The sequence below is a fragment of the Haliotis rubra genome, unplaced genomic scaffold, assembly GCF_003918875.1.
Source record: "Haliotis rubra isolate DU_JTF1 unplaced genomic scaffold, ASM391887v1 Scf812, whole genome shotgun sequence".
Classification (NCBI taxonomy): Eukaryota; Metazoa; Mollusca; class Gastropoda; order Lepetellida; family Haliotidae; genus Haliotis; species Haliotis rubra.
In genome coordinates, this window is record NW_025767538.1 from 181609 (window position 1) to 198850 (window position 17242).

Genomic DNA, 17242 nt, shown 5'->3' on the forward strand with positions numbered 1-17242 from the left:
ACTCACAATTAAACAGCGACACGGCAACGTTCGCGATGTTTACATTCCCACAATGCATTTAAGTTGTAGAATGAATGGATTCACGTGTTTGTTATGAATGAAAAAATAGTTACGTCAGAATGTGACCTAATTGAGAGGTCATCGGTTATCCAATCAAATGGTTAGAATCTCAGGTGAAGTCGTTACGACACAGCTCAACACGATACGACACTCGTGTGACGTACGAGATTAGTATGCAACTACCCATACGTTGACCACGTGGGTAATAAAAACAGTTATACCAGATTCTGATAATACAGGACAGTGTATACATTGACTATACGAGATATTATACAGTACAGTGATGATATAGTACAGTGACAAGTGCTCAGTAACACAGGGTACAGGGAATCAATAACACAGCATGTAAGTCTTGTCTTAGTTACAGCTTTGTGTTGAATGTTTCTTGTTCATGGCTGCTCATACACTCCGTACACTTCTCACTGCGACTGTGTATTTTCCCACAATCTGCCAGAAAAGTGAGATTACATTTTGAAGCTCCTGGAGTCCGGGAGGGGATGTGAGTATCAGCATCTCCTGTTGTTCCAGATACCATTGCTGCACTATACGCCTCACCCTCAGCCGTTGCTGCACGATATGCCTCACCGTCAGCCGTTGCTGCACGATATGCCTCACCGTCTGCCGTTGCTGCACGATATGCCTCACCCTCAGCCGTTGCTGCACGATATGCCTCACCCTCAGCCGTTGCTGCACAATACGTCACCCTCACCCTCAGCCGACTGGTCCTGCTTCTTGGAAACATCTTTGGACATATTGCTACATTTGACCTCTATGTGACCTTCAGTGATGACTATATCTTCTAGTCCCTCGAGATGTTCATAAGCTTTCATCACGTGGTGGTCTTTGTACAGGATGTAAACCATTGCTGCCACACACGGAATCAAGAACACAGTCCCTGCCAGTATTCCCACCAGCATTTGGATCAAGCTGGCATCTTCAGTCTCACAGGCCTTCTTGATAGTATACGTAGCATTCAGTAAGGTGTGCACACACACTCTGTAGGAGCCCACCACTTTCATGTCCCGGATCACGTATGTGCTGGTGTTGGGGTTCAAGATGGGGGATTCAAATATGGTAGCATCTTTGGTCACGTACGTCACAAGAAGTCCGTGGATTTTATCCTTTGATTTCAGTGTCCAGGTGACAGTTATGCTGTCCTCCACAGCCTTGATTGATATCGCCAGGCTGATAGTGTCGGGGTTGATGAGACGTGCAGGTTTCTGGTGGCAGTGCTGTAAGTGCTGTGTCATGTTCCCACATGGAACCTTCGCCGACACTGGCTGAAGCTGACGTTGGTAATCAAAGCATTTCCAGTTTGGAAGTGTGAAGTTGGCTGCGGTGTATTTGCGAGTACTGGTCTGCCAGCTGTACAGCCATGAGAGGTGACAGTTGCAGGTGAGGTTGTTGTGGGACAGTCCCAGATACTGCAGGTCCATGTACAGTGGGAACATGCAGTCAGGTATCGTCTGCAGACTGCAGTTGCTCAGGTCCAGGGAGATGATGTGAGGGGGATACTGAACCTGGGTAATGTCTCCAAGTGATGGGTTGTCAGACAGATCAAGGAAGCGCAGATTTTCCAAACTTGCAAATGCATTTGGTGCTATGTGTGATATCTTGTTCTGCCCAAGTGACAATCTGTGAATGCTTTCCTCAAGTCCATTAAAACTTCCTTTTGGAATTTCTTTAATTTTGTTTCTTGCAAGATTGAGATTGAGCAAGTTTTGAAGCTTCTTAAAGATTCCTCCATCAATGGTTTCAAGTGAATTCTCCTTGAGGCTGATTTCTGTCAAAGACCAAGCACCATCGAAGCTACTGGCACTGAGATTCATCAGGCGGTTGTTGCCCAAGTACAACTCATCCAGGTACTGCAGCTCACTGAAGGTGTTGGGCCCAATCTCCTGCAGTTGGTTTCCCTCCAGGATCAGATATTTCAGACGGGACCCAATGATCTTAGGCAGTCGGGAAATATTATTGTAAGACAAGTTCAGACTGTCTGCAGCCTTCCATATTGCATCTGGAACATTAGAGATTCTATTGTAGGCCAGATTCAGCATGTCCAACTGAAGGGTGTGGTTCTCAGACACGTGGAAGCTGCTGATTTCATTATTGGACACGTCTAGAGTTCTGACCGTGGACCTCTCATTGAGAGCGTTGGAGTCCAGGGTATTGAGAAGGTTATGAGACAAGGTCAGGACTGTGATATTCTTGGTGGTGAGGAATGCAGGAAATATTTCAAACTGGTTATGTTGAAGATCCACTTGATCAACACTGAGAATATAGTCAAAGAGGTTTTCAGGCAACTCAGTGAGGTTATTGTTTGATAAGTCAAGGAACTGAAGATTGACCTTGGTAGTGTTGGATGTAATTATTGGTTGAGATGGGTCAAATGGATGACATAGGATTTTGATGATAGTGGCCTGTGAAGTGCAAGTACATCCGCTCTGGGTGTGGAGGGAGCATCCTTCAGTGTTTGGAGCCAGGAGGAACAGTGCCAAACCCACGACAATGATGTCACCAACTCTCATCCTGAAACAGACAACAATAAGTGTGGAACAAAGCCAGAATTCCACTGCTACATTACATTGAGGAGGTCGGGTAGCCTTGTGTTGGGAGCATTGACATGTCACAGTGGAGGCATCTTTGTCATTCACCAAAGTGTTACCATGTGTGAAGCTTATTGTCTCCCCCTTCTCTCATATTTCAGGAATGTTTCTGAAAGTAGCATGTACCCTCACTCACTCACTGGGACCGGGATGTATGTTGGTGTCACCCACTTTAATAAATATGTCACACATGGAATCACTCACTCAGCATATGTCTTCACCCATTGTGTCGAAACCAAGAATGTGGATGGTGACTACTGTCACTTAGACAGCTGACTGTCAGATCAATCGATGTTTAGGGTCCATAAAGAATTTATGACTGGGGGGGGATGATGATTTTGAGGTGGGTCACCCATTTTGTCCTGGGGAGGTAGGGGTCATCTGGGGTGGGTGGGGAGAGAGTCAGCAGTTTGGTATATAAATAGATTATATATAAGGACTTATAGACTGAGGGATTATAGACCATGCTGACTGAGGGATTGTAGACCATGTAGACTGAGGGATTATAGACCATGTAGACTGAGGATTATAGACCATGTCGACTGAGGGATTGTAGACCATGTCGACTGAGGGATTATAGACCATGTCGACTGAGGGATTGTAGACCATGCAGACTGAGGGATTATAGACCATGCAGACTGAAGGATTATAGACCAAGTCGACTGAGGGATTATAGACCATGTTGACTGAGGGATTATAGACCATGCAGACTGAGGGATTGTAGACCATGCCGGTTGAGGGATTATAGACCATGTCGACTGAGGGATTATAGACCATGTCGACTGAGGGATTGTAGACCATGCAGACTGAGGGATTGTAGACCATGTCGACTGAGGGATTATAGACCATGTTGACTGAGGGATTATAGACCATGTCGACTGAGGGATTGTAGACCATGTCGACTGAGGGGTTGTAGACCATGTCGACTGAGGGCCTGTAGACCATGCAGACTGAAGCATTATAGACCATGTCGACTGAGGGATTGTAGACCATGCAGACTGAGGGATTGTAGACCATGTCGACTGAGGGATTGTAGACCATGTCGACTGAGGGATTATAGACCATGCAGACTGAGGGATTGTAGACCATGTCGACTGAGGGATTATAGACCATGTCGACTGAGGGATTATAGACCATGTCGACTGAGGGATTATAGACCATGTGGACTGAGGGATTATAGACCATGCAGACTGAGGGATTATAGACCATGTCGACTGAGGGATTGTAGACCATGTCGACTGAGGGATTATAGACCATGTCGACTGAGGGATTGTAGACCATGTCGACTGAGGGATTGTAGACCATGCAGACTGAAGCATTATAGACCATGTCGACTGAGGGATTGTAGACCATGCAGACTGAGGGATTATAGACCATGTCGACTGAGGGATTGTAGACCATGTCGACTGAGGGATTGTAGACCATGCAGACTGAGGGATTGTAGACCATGTCGACTGAGGGATTATAGACCATGTCGACTGAGGGATTGTAGACCATGTCGACTGAGGGATTGTAGACCATGTCGACTGAGGGATTGTAGACCATGCAGACTGAGGGATTATAGACCATGTCGACTGAGGGATTGTAGACCATGTGGACTGAGGGATTATAGACCATGTCGACTGAGGGATTGTAGACCATGTCGACTGAGGGATTATAGACCATGTCGACTGAGGGATTGTAGACCATGTCGACTGAGGGATTATAGACTATGTCGACTGAGGGATTATAGACCATGTGGACTGAGGGATTATAGACCATGTCGACTGAGGGATTATAGACCATGTCGACTGAGGGATTATAGACCATGTCGACTGAGGGATTGTAGACCATGTCGACTGAGGGATTATAGACCATGTCGACTGAGGGATTATAGCGACTGAGGGATTGTAGACCATGTCGACTGAGGGATTGTAGACCATGCAGACTAAAGGATTATAGACCATGTCGACTGAGGGATTATAGACCATGCAGACTGAGGGATTATAGACCATGCAGACTGAGGGATTGTAGACCATGTCGACTGAGGGATTATAGACCATGCAGACTGAGGGATTATAGACCATGTCGACTGAGGGATTGTAAACAATGTCGACTGAGGGATTATAGACCATGTTGACTGAGGGATTGTAGACCATGCAGACTGAGGGATTGTAGACCATGTCGACTGAGGGATTGTAGACCATGTCGACTGAGGGATTGTAGACCATGTCGACTGAGGGATTGTACACCATGCAGACTGAGGGATTGTAGACCATGTAGACTGAGGGATAATAGACCATGTCGACCATGGCTTGAAGGGAGGTCATACTATGATTAGCATATTGTGTCACAGGACACCACACCAACATGTGCTTGAAGGGAGTTCATACTGTGATTAGCATATTGTGTCACAGGACACCACACCAACATGTGCTTGAAGGGAGATCATACTGTGATTAGCATATTGTGTCACAGGACACCACACCAACATGTGCTTGAAGGGAGTTCATACTGTGATTAGCATATTGTGTCACAGGACACCACACCAACATGTGCTTGAAGGGAGGTCATACTGTGATTAGCATATTGTGTCACCAGGACACCACACCAACATGTGCTTGAAGGGAGGTCATACTGTGATTAGCATATTGTGTCACAGGACACCACACCAACATGTGCTTGAAGGGAGGTCATACTGTGATTAGCATATTGTGTCACAGGACACCACACCAACATGTGCTTGAAGGGAGGTCATACTGTGATTAGCTTATTGTGTCACAGGACACCACACCAACATGTGCTTGAAGGGAGGTCATACTGTGATTAGCATATTGTGTCACAGGACACCACACCAACATGTGCTTGAAGGGAGGTCATACTGTGATTAGCTTATTGTGTCACAGGACACCACACCAACATGTGCTTGAAGGGAGGTCATACTGTGATTAGCTTATTGTGTCACAGGACACCACACCAACATGTGCTTGAAGGGAGGTCATACTGTGATTAGCTTATTGTGTCACAGGACACCACACAAACATGTGCTTGAAGGGAGTTCATACTATGTGATTAGCTTATTGTGTCACAGGACACCACACCAACATGTGCTTGAAGGGAGGTCATACTGTGATTAGCTTATTGTGTCACAGGACACCACATCAACATGTGCTTAAAGGGAGGTCATACTGTGATTAGCTTATTGTTTCACAGGACACCACATCAACATGTGCTTGAAGGGAGGTCATACTGTGATTAGCATATTGTGTCTCAGGACACCACACCAACATGTGCTTGAAGGGAGGTCATACTGTGATTAGCATATTGTGTCACAGGACACCACACCAACATGTGCTTGAAGGGAGTTCATACTGTGATTAACATATTGTGTCACAGGACACCACACCAACATGTGCTTGAAGGGAGGTCATACGGTGAAAAGCATGGTGTCTTGTAGGACACCACACCAACATGTGCTTGAACCTTTCCTAGTTAACTGTATACAACTGAGATTTATATGTATACTTCGACTTAAACTACAACCACGACTACAACCACAACCACAACCACCACCACTACTACTACTACTACTACTACTACTACTACTACTACTACTATATTACTACTACTACTACTACTACGTGTGTTTGAAAGGAGGTCTTAGCTTGATTCCAAGACCAGTCAGCATTCAGAATCGGCATAATGAACATGTGCATACAGCAGAAGATTTTTCCACAGTACCATTCTGGCCAAGTTGGTAAAACTCTGTCTCACCTACCTTCAGGCCTCAAGAGTTAAATAACCATCAGAAGTTGTACACCACGGAGAAATGTTTGTACTGACACCTAGAGCTGTATATATTGGTATGGCATGTCACTGTCACTCACTACTACTGTTACAAACAACTGTTACAAAAACATTCAAACAACTTTAAACACAGTGTCTGAAATGAAGTGCAGTTAGTATGCCTTACTTTGCTGTGGAGCCCGACCGAGTGTCAGCGAGTCTGTGCTGCAGCTCACCAGCACACTGCTGGCATCAGTGATCCAACTCAAGATGGATTAACCCTTAGTAGGGCCGCTCTACTCCTGCACTACCTCCACAGACTGATAGTAGGACTCAGCTTGATAAAGGTTGTCGAACACTATGTTTTGTGTCTGTTAATCCAGTTTCATGATGAATATCAATCAAATAGTGATAATGCGACCTAGACTGACACAGACACCGGACTAGGAGTCTCCTATAGCACTGGTAGCCTGACTCCAAGCTAGCCGTCAAAGTATGACAACTTATTACACCAGGGAGATAGGTATCTGTTATCACACACATAGCCATGAAGCCTGGAGCCCTGTTGTTGTATGTAACCCGGGGTCGTTTAGGGTCTGCCCAAGGTGCTGGAACAATAACGAGGCTTCTCTGACCAAACAACTTTATACAGTGCTGTAATGCAGATGCAGACTGGTTTGTGCTACCCTCAGTTCAGCAACAAGGCATACTGATCTTCACATGAGGAAACGTTAGCCCACTGTATCAGCCCGCTGTATCAAGTAAACCAGATGTGTGGACACCTTGATAATGTGCGGGTGATTTTGAAACAGCAATAATGCCTTTGCATGCCTGTCTTGACAAGCAATATATTCAATACACTGTGTTTTGATAAGTGGATTAAGATACTACTCTGCTGGGACTGAAACTGGAATATCCAATAAATTACAAAAAGTAACAAATAGGTGAACACACCAGTATTTTATACTCCAAACAGAGTGGAGCCACGCTCTCTTCATGAACAAAGTCGTAACATAAATAAGTTTAGTTCTTGCAGAACAAGTTGCAAATGTCTTCAGAGCCAGATCTGTACTGTGGTGTGGCAGGAGAAGAGTTAAGGAGAGCTGAGTCTGTGTCGCTATCACCAACATTACACTGCGACTAGGGGGAAGCCTCAGTCAACCAACACAGGCCACATTTACTTTAGGTTTGTAGGTTGGGCGACAATCGGCAGGTCACAACTTGACCTTTGTGTTGCAAAAGAAACACTTGTTTTCCTGAAGGTTTATCACTTTGGCTTGTAATTGTTGATGAGTTTGTTTCCGGTAGCCAAGACATTCTGTGTGGGTTGGCCTGTTGGCCTGTTGGCCCGTTGGCCCGTTGTAACAAAGTACTTGGGCTCACTAGCAGGATTTTTTGCTTGCAAAATAGACTGGATGAAGGAAAATATTCAGGTTATGTGTTTCTAAATATTTCCGATATATTTTGTGTAAAACATCTGCATTCATCTGTTCTTATATTAATAAACATAATGTGTCATGTGTAGCAACAAAGATTATAATAGTGTGTGATATAAAGCAACAAAGATAATAGTATGTGATATATAGCAACAAAGATAACAGTGTGTGATATATAGCAACATAGATAACAGTGTGTGATATATAGCAACAAAGATAACAGTGTGAGATATATAGCAACAGACACAGAGACCATATATCGGTATATGGTCTCTGAACAGAGATAACAGTGTGTGATATATAGCAACAGAGATAACAGTGTGTGATATATAGCAACAGATAACAGTGTGTGATATATAGCAACAGAGATAACAGTGTGTGATATATAGCAACAGAGATAACAGTGTGTGATATATATAGCAACAGTGAGATATATAGCAGAGATAACAGTGTGATATATATAGCAACAGAGATAACAGTGTGTGATATATAGCAACAGAGATAACAGTGTTTGATATATAGCAACAGAGATAACAGTGTGATATATAGCAACAGAGATAACAGTGTGTGATATATAGCAACAGAGATAACAGTGTGTGATATATAGCAACAGAGATAACAGTGTGTGATATATAGCAACAGATAACAGTGTTTGATATATAGCAACAGGGATAACAGTGTGATATATAGCAACAGAGATAACAGTGTGATATATAGCAACAGAGATAACAGTGTTTGATATATAGCAACAGAGATAACAGTGTGCGATATAAAGCAACAGAAATAACTGTGATACAGCAACAGAGATAACAGTATGTGATATATAGCAACAGAGATAACAGTGTTTGATATATAGCAACAGAGATAACAGTGTGTGATATAAAGCAACAGAAATAACTGTGATACAGCAACAGAGATAACAGTATGTGATATATAGCAACAGAGATAACAGTGTGTGATATATAGCAACAGAGATAACAGTGTGTGATATATAGCAACAGAGATAACAGTGTGTGATATATAGCAACAGAGATAACAGTGTGTGATATATAGCAACAGAGATAACAGTGTGTGATATATAGCAACAGAGATAACAGTGTGTGATATATAGCAACAGAGATAACAGTGTGATATATAGCAACAGAGATAACAGTGTTTGATATATAGCAACAGAGATAACAGTGTGTGATATATAGCAGAGAACAGTGTGTGTGATACAGAGATAACAGTGTGTGATATATAGCAACAGAGATAACAGTGTGTGATATATAGCAACAGAGATAACAGTGTGTGATATATATAGCAACAGAGATAACAGTGTGATATATAGCAACAGAGATAACAGTGTGTGATATATAGCAACAGAGATAACAGTATATATAGCAACAGAGATAACAGTGTGTGATATATAGCAACAGAGATATATATAGCAACAGTAACAGTGTGATATATAGCAACAGAGATAACAGTGTTTGATATACAGCAACAGAGATAACAGTGTGATATATATAGCAACAGAAATAACTGTGTGATATATAGCAACAGAGATAACAGTGTGTGATATATAGCAACAGAGATAACAGTGTGATATATAGCAACAGAGATAACAGTGTGTGATATATAGCAACAGAGATAACAGTGTGTGATATATAGCAACAGAGATAACAGTGTGTGATATATAGCAACAGAGATAACTGTGATATATAGCAACAGAGATAACAGTGTGTGATATATAGCAACAGAGAGTGTGTGTGATAACAGTGTGTGATATATAGCAGCAACAGAGATAACAGTGTTTGATATATAGCAACAGAGATAACAGTGTGATATATAGCAACAGAGATAACAGTGTGTGATATATATAGCAACAGAGATAACAGTGTGATATATAGCAACAGAGATAACAGTGTGTGATATATAGCAACAGAGATAACAGTGTGTGATATATAGCAACAGAGATAACAGTGTGTGATATATAGCAACAGAGATAACTGTGTGATATATAGCAACAGAGATAACAGTGTGTGATATATAGCAACAGAGATAACAGTGTGATATATAGCAACAGAGATAACAGTGTGATATATATAGCAACAGAGATAACAGTGTGATATATAGCAACAGAGATAACAGTGTGTGATATATAGCAACAGAGATAACAGTGTGTGATATATAGCAACAGAGATAACAGTGTGATATATAGCAACAGAGATAACAGTGTGTGATATATAGCAACAGAGATAACTGTGTGATATATATAGCAACAGAGATAACAGTGTGATATATAGCAACAGAGATAACAGTGTGTGATATATAGCAACAGAGATAACTGTGATATATAGCATCAGAGATAACAGTGTGATATATAGCAACAGAGGTAACAGTGTGTGATACTAGTATATGGCAACAGAGATAATTGAGACATAGTCAGCCATGATGTTAATCAGACACTGTGATACACATAGAGGTGTGTAAATCCCTGCATATCTAACTGATGCTATTTTCAAATATTCATTGTATGAGAGGTTCATGGCTGGGAAGGCTAAAATCACGATGCTTCTCATTTCAATGAGTGCAGCTTTCTTGGTACGTGCAATGCAATGTTATGGCTGAATGAACACAGCGCACCTCACTCGGAGGCTCTGACAAATTACAAAGAAAACAGGATTAACGTGGACGCTCTTTAATTTGGGCACATATGAAAATTTAGATAAATATTTTCCATAGTAAAACACATTTCTGTCAATCTAGTTGAATGTATTTAGCTAAGTTTCGCAAGGCAGATTTATTGGAATATCTAAACAGTGACATAAACTTATAAACATTTTGTCTAACCCAATAGAAGCTTTTAATATATAATTTTTTAAACTGTAAATATTTAGGACAAATCAAGATAAAATGATACTCATCTTCAACAAAGATTTCTAACTAGATCCAAATACAATTCAAAAGCAAAATTTTATTATAAATATTTGTAAAGAAATATTTTACCATTTGACTCTAAGTCTAAGTCAGATCTCCATTTCTGAATATAGATATCAATGAGACGTTGCTTAACAACTTTACCAAAATTATCAACATTACCAATTGGAAATTCCCCAACATGCCCAAAACCAAGTTCATACAAAACATTTCAACACTATGTAACCATGATTTATAACATTATTTAGACCATTTAAACATAAACCATAAACAACCCTCTGTATACAGTTTTCACTGTGTAACAACTTATACCAATAACGTAAGACACAGATATACCTTTTTATATATAAAGGGTACCTCCCTAGTTCGCTGTATGCAGCAATTATAGATGATTTGACATTAATCTTCAAAAAACGCCTACAAAAGAAACGCCTGTGTAAGAAAGCACTATATTTCCTCCGGTCGAATCTTCCATCCTTTTAGAAAAACCATAATTTTACTTTTGTCTACATTGACGTTAAGGCTCCAGTCCGTGCAGTAATTGGAAAGTGTATTAAGTGATAGCTGTAAACCTCCAGGTGATTCGGATATGAGCACCATGTCGGCAAATAGAAGTATAAGAAGGTTAATATAGTCAAGCAGCAATCCGCGTCAATATTTTCCTGTAGTGCTACTTCAGTATCTTCAAGATATTGGGAGAAAAGAATCGGTGACATTACTTCCCCTTGTTAATACCCAGGGAGCATAGACAGAAGCCAGATAACTCACCATTGTGTTTAACACAAGATTTCACAGTCATACATAGACCCGATAATTTTCCATAGTCTACCTCTGATGCCCACCAGATTTAACTTTAGAAATAGACTGTCACGATTAACAGAGTCAAATGCTTTGGCTAGATCAACAAGCAACAATAGAATTTCTTCTTTTCTTGGGTGTACATAGAACTCAGGTTGTGTACTATAAATACAGCGTCCACGGTAGAGTAACCAGCTCTGAAAGCAAACTGAGCATCAGAGATAATGTTGTATTTTCCAGACCATGAAACAAGTCTCGCTGTTAATACCGAGGTAGAGTTTTGAAAAGCAGCTGTTTATGGTGATTCCCCTGAAACTACTTTCTTCTTAAAGTTCTAAACAAGCGAAGACGATATACACTCTACTATTACAATGTTTTGAAAAGAAATCTCTCTACTCCCGACATGGATTATGCTTCCCGGCAACACATCTTTAGCTTTGGTGGTACTCCCTTGGAAATTAGCTCTCCCGGGAAATCCGAAACATACATTTTAGCCTTACCGGGGCACCTGAAAAACAAATTTTAGCCTTTCCGGCACAACACCGTATGAAAAATATATCCCTAAATATAAAGAAAATTGTATATTTGTACAAATATGTTTTCTTATGGTGCAAAAATTCCCCCAAAATCCACATTAATAGGAGCACTTCATGTATATTTGTTCTTATCTTAACCTACACATTATGTCATGTTTCTGGGCAGTTGGCTGCAACAAGCTGGATTGAAATCTTGTGTGTGTTCCTGTTTTGAGAAATACTCTAATACTGAACAGCCAGTGATTGTTGAAGGGTCAGTATTTGTTGACATGCCTGTGTTATTGATCTATAAATAGGACTTGTGTAAACATTGTGGAGAGTGCTGGCAGGTATTAGGCTGTTATGAAACAGCTGCTGACTTATCAGTTGAGGGGGTCCTGGTGGCTTCACCTGAAGGCCTCACCAGCCCAACTGTGGATGTTGTACCATCACATGGGTACATGCATTCAGGTACTTCAGTGTACAGTGTATAGTAGGGGTGAAACGGAATACCGCGATGTTAGGAGGACGGCAGTATTTTGCCTTTGGTTCGGTACACTATAATGCAATAAATAATGTTGGTATTTTCGGTTTTCGTATTGTCATTTTATTTTGATTCCCCACTGTACCACCTATACACACGTACCCCACTGTACCACCTATACACATGTACCCCACTGTACCACCTATACACTGCAGTGGGTAAAATCGTATCTTTCTTCTTGAACAGAGTCAGTAAAGATCGGTGACAAAATCTCAATACCATCATTGGTTCGCTATGGAGTGCCACAGGGTTCTGTTCTGGGACCCCTTCTCTTTAGCTTGTACATTCTACCAACTGGAGACATCGTGAGAAGTCATTCCCTAAAATTCCATCTCTACGCTGACAATAATCAGTTGTATATTTCCATCAAACCATCAGAAGTTTCACAAGGAGTTCATAAGATCGAACGCTGCATAATGGATATCCGGGAATGGATGGCTGTCAACTATTTTAAGTTGAATGACAGCAAGACTGAGTTCCTTGCCATAGGCTCACGGCAACAGCTGCAGAAGATGCCACCTTGAATCACACTCAAGACAGGAACTGAGGATGTGAAGACCTCAGACTATTGCAACTCACTCTTTTGCAACACGGCATCTTCAACACTTTCTAAATTGCAGAAAATTCAAAACGCAGCAGCTCGATGTCTCTCGAACCCATCGCCATGACCATATATCGCCAGTTCTGAAATCCCTTCACTGGCTTCCAGTAAAGTACAGGATCTACTTCAAGATTCTGCTACTGACTCATAACTGCCTCTACGATGACCAGTCCTGTGACTACCATCGCCAACTTGTACATCTGCATGTACCCGCCAGAGCTCTTAGATCAATAGATATGTTAAGACTAACACAGCCAAGCACTAAAACATCCATGGATGATAGAGCCTTTTCTGTAGCAGCACCAGCTCTATGGAACAATCTTCCAGTCACCCTCAGACGAACTGAGTCCCACTCACTATTTAAGAACTTGCTCAAAACCTACTTCTTCAAGATGGCTTCTGAATAGAACTCTTTTCACACTTATTGTGTTTTAACGATGTATGCAGCGCCGTTGAGCATCTATGATGGAAACCAGGCGCTATACAAGCCAATTATTATTATTATTATGTGTATAGGTGGTACAGTGGGGTACTTGTTTATAGGCGGTACAGTGGGGTACATGTGTATAGGCGGTACAGTGGGGTACATTTGTATAGGTGGTACACTGGGGTGCGTGCGTATAGGTAGTACAGTGGGGTACATGTGTATAGGTGGTACAGTGGGATACATGTGTATCGGTGGTACAGTGGGGTACATGTGTATAGGTGGTACAGTGGGGTACATGAGTAAAGGCGGTACAGTGGGGTACATGTGTATAGGTGGTACAGTGGGGTGCGTGTGTATAGGTGGTACAGTGGGGTACATGTGTATAGGTGGTACAGTTGAGTATGTGTTTATAGGCGGTACATTTGGGTACATGTGTACAGGTGGTACAGTGGGGTACGTGTTTATAGGCTGTACAGTGGGGTACATGTGTATAGGTGGTACAGTGGGGTGCGTGTTTATAGGCGGTACAGTTATAGGTACATGTGTGTATAGGTGGTACAGTGGGAGTTTTATATTTATAGGCGGTACAGTGGGGTACATGTGTATAGGTGGTACAGTGGGGTACATGTTTATAGGTGATACAGTGGGGTACATGTGTATAGGCGGTACAGTGGGGTACATGTGTATAGGTGGTACAGTGGGGTACATGTGTATGGGTGGTACAGTGGGGCGATGTGTATAGGCGGTACATGTGTATAGGCAGTACAGTGGGGTACATGTGTATAGGTGGTACAGTGGGGTATATCTGTATAGGTGGTACAGTAGGGTACATGTGTAAAGGTGGTACAGTGGAGTACATGTTTAAAGGTGGTACAGTGGGGTACATGTGTAAAGGTGGTACAGTGGGGTACATGTGTATAGGTGGTACAGTGGGGTACGATGTGTATAGGTGGTACAGTGGGGTACATGTGTATAGGTGGTACAGTGGGGTACATGTGTATAGGCAGTACAGTGGGGTACATGTGTATAGGTGGTACAGTGGGGTACATGTGTATAGGTGGTACAGTGGGGTACATGAGTAAAGGCGGTACAGTGGGGTACATGTGTACAGGTGGTACAGTGGGGTGCGTGTTTATAAGTGATTACAGTGGGGTACATGTGTATAGGTGGTACAGTGGGGTGCGTGTTTATAGGCGGTACAGTTGGGTACATGTGTATAGGTGGTACAGTGGGGTACGTGTTTATAGGCGGTACAGTGGGGTACATGTGTGTAGGTGGTACATGTGTGTAGGTGGTACAGTGGGGTACATATTTATAGGTGATACAGTGGGGTACATGTGTATAGGCGGTACAGTGGGGTACATGTGTATAGGTGGTACAGTGGGGTACATGTGTATGGGTGGTACAGTGGGGTACATGTGTATAGGCGGTACATGTGTATAGGCAGTACAGTGGGGTACATGTGTATAGGTGGTACAGTGGGGTATATCTGTATAGGTGGTACAGTACATGTTTAAAAGGTGGTACAGTGGGGTATATCTGTATAGGTGGTACAGTGGGGTACATGTGTAAAGGTGGTACAGTGGGGTACATGTTTAAAGGTGGTACAGTGGGGGTACATGTGTAAAGGTGGTACAGTGGGAGATGCGATGTGTATAGGTGGTACAGTGGGGGTGCATGTGTATAGGTGGTACAGTGGGGGTACATGTGTATAGGTGGTACAGTGGGGTACATGTGTATAGGTGGTACAGTGGGGTACATGTGTAAAGGTGTGGTACATTGGGGTACATGTGTATAAGAAGTGGGGTACATGTGTAAAAGTGGGGGTACATGTGTATAAATGACAGTGGGGTACATGTGTATAGGTGGTACAGTGAGGAATTACATTTGTATACAGTGGGGGTACATGTGTATAGAGCAGTGTATGGGGTGGTACAGTGGGGTACATGTGTAAAAGCTGGTACAGTGGGGTACATGTGTAAAGCTGGTACAGTGGGGTACATGTGTATAAGGTGGTTCAGTGGGGTACATGTGTATAGGTGGTACAGTGGGGTACATGTGTAAAGGTGGTACAGTGGGGTACATGTTTAAAGGTGGTACAGTGGGGTACATGTGTAAAGGTGGTACAGTGGGGTACATGTGTAAAGGTGGTACAGTGGGGTACAGAGGGTCATGTAGAAAGGTTACTAAGTGTGTACCTTAATTCATCAGGTATACAAACTCAGGTACACAAGCTCCAAGGTTTGTGTTGTGATTAAAACAGTAATAGGGTGGTGGATATTTTACACCCTGCCTGTCTGGAGCTGTGTCCCTGTAGTTTACTTGATGAGCCAAAAAATAATCATGGACTGAACTGAACATCTCTTAAAAAGCTATGTGGTTAACTTGGGCATGCTGACTTACTTGGTGATAAGGTGACGTGAAGAGCAGGTTGACACAGATGATAGCTGGAGATGGCACTAGTCTTTTAGTGCTGTGTGCAAAGTGTGGGGATGAGCAAAGGGTGGCGTGGAGAGTTAAGGGTGGTGTGGAAAGTTAAGGGTGGTGTGGAAAGTTGAGAGTGGGTTTCAGTACATTGATATGCAAAATATGATCAAAATATAATTTGAGAACATGCATGAACAGGTATGACAGCCAGACAAGTTCAGGTCATTATATTGCACGATAGTTTCAGATCTGCTCTGGTTACAACAATAACAGAGAGGACTGAATTAAAACATGTTCCATTGAAAACATACTTCCTACAGTCTGCCTGAAAGCAATGTGTCCTGTGAAATATGGATTTGAAAAGATGTGAATGCGTCAAGGAATTGAGTGGGCAGGGGAACCTCTGCCTACTGCAATATTGTTATCTGTGATAGACACTGAATTTGACGTTGAGGTAGGGCATTCCATTCTTAGTAGAGAGCTTGCTCTAAGTCATCAAGATTTTGTACAGGAGGATATATCTGGTATATTCTGTAACCAATAATGCCCCAAATATGCCCTGTGCAAAATCTGGCTTCCTTACTCACCATGATGTAGCTTGCCATGGTTGTGCTTTAAGACTGGCCTTGTGTTCAGAGAAGGATGATCGAAATGTGATATTACAGCACTAGGATGTCTACATGTATGGGTGGTACAGTGAGGTGCATGTGTACAGGTGGTACAGTGAGGTGCATGTGTACAGGTGGTACAGTGAGGTGCATGTGTACAGGTGGTACAGTGAGGTGCATGTGTACAGGTGGTACAATGAGGTGCATGTGTACAGGTGGTACAGTGAGGTGCATGTGTACAGGTGGTACAGTGAGGTGCATGTGTACAGGTGGTACAGTGAGGTGCATGTGTACAGGTGGTACAGTGAGGTGCATGTGTACAGGTGGTACAGTGAGGTGCATGTGTACAGGTGGTACAGTGAGGTGCATGTGTACAGGTGGTACAGTGAGGTGCATGTGTACAGGTGGTACAGTGAGGTGCATGTGTACAGGTGGTACAGTGAGGTGCATGTGTACAGGTGGTACAGTGAGGTGCATGTGTACAGGTGGTACAGTGGGGTGCATGTACAGGTGAGGGTGCATGAGTACAGGTGGTA

At 42.5% G+C, this 17242-nt stretch overlaps 2 protein-coding genes across 3 annotated transcripts in view; one reads left to right on the forward strand and one right to left on the reverse strand.

The window, feature by feature from the left end:
* The window catches only part of LOC124261850 (pre-mRNA-splicing factor ATP-dependent RNA helicase PRP16-like), a 94033-nt gene that overhangs the window by 66783 nt on the left and 10008 nt on the right, over window positions 1-17242 (forward strand).
* Window positions 158-16140, reverse strand: LOC124261842 (leucine-rich repeat-containing protein let-4-like). 2 transcript variants are annotated; one of them, XM_046696215.1, is made up of 2 exons: window positions 16075-16140; window positions 158-2586 (listed from the first exon to the last, which is right to left on the reverse strand). In XM_046696215.1, the coding sequence occupies exon 2, from the start codon at window positions 2583-2585 to the stop codon at window positions 738-740; it is 1848 nt and encodes a 615-aa protein (XP_046552171.1). In that variant the 5' UTR covers window position 2586; window positions 16075-16140; the 3' UTR covers window positions 158-737. The 2 variants fall into 2 exon arrangements, with proteins under 2 accessions (XP_046552171.1, XP_046552170.1); XM_046696214.1 differs by lacking the exon at window positions 16075-16140 and adding an exon at window positions 6616-6678.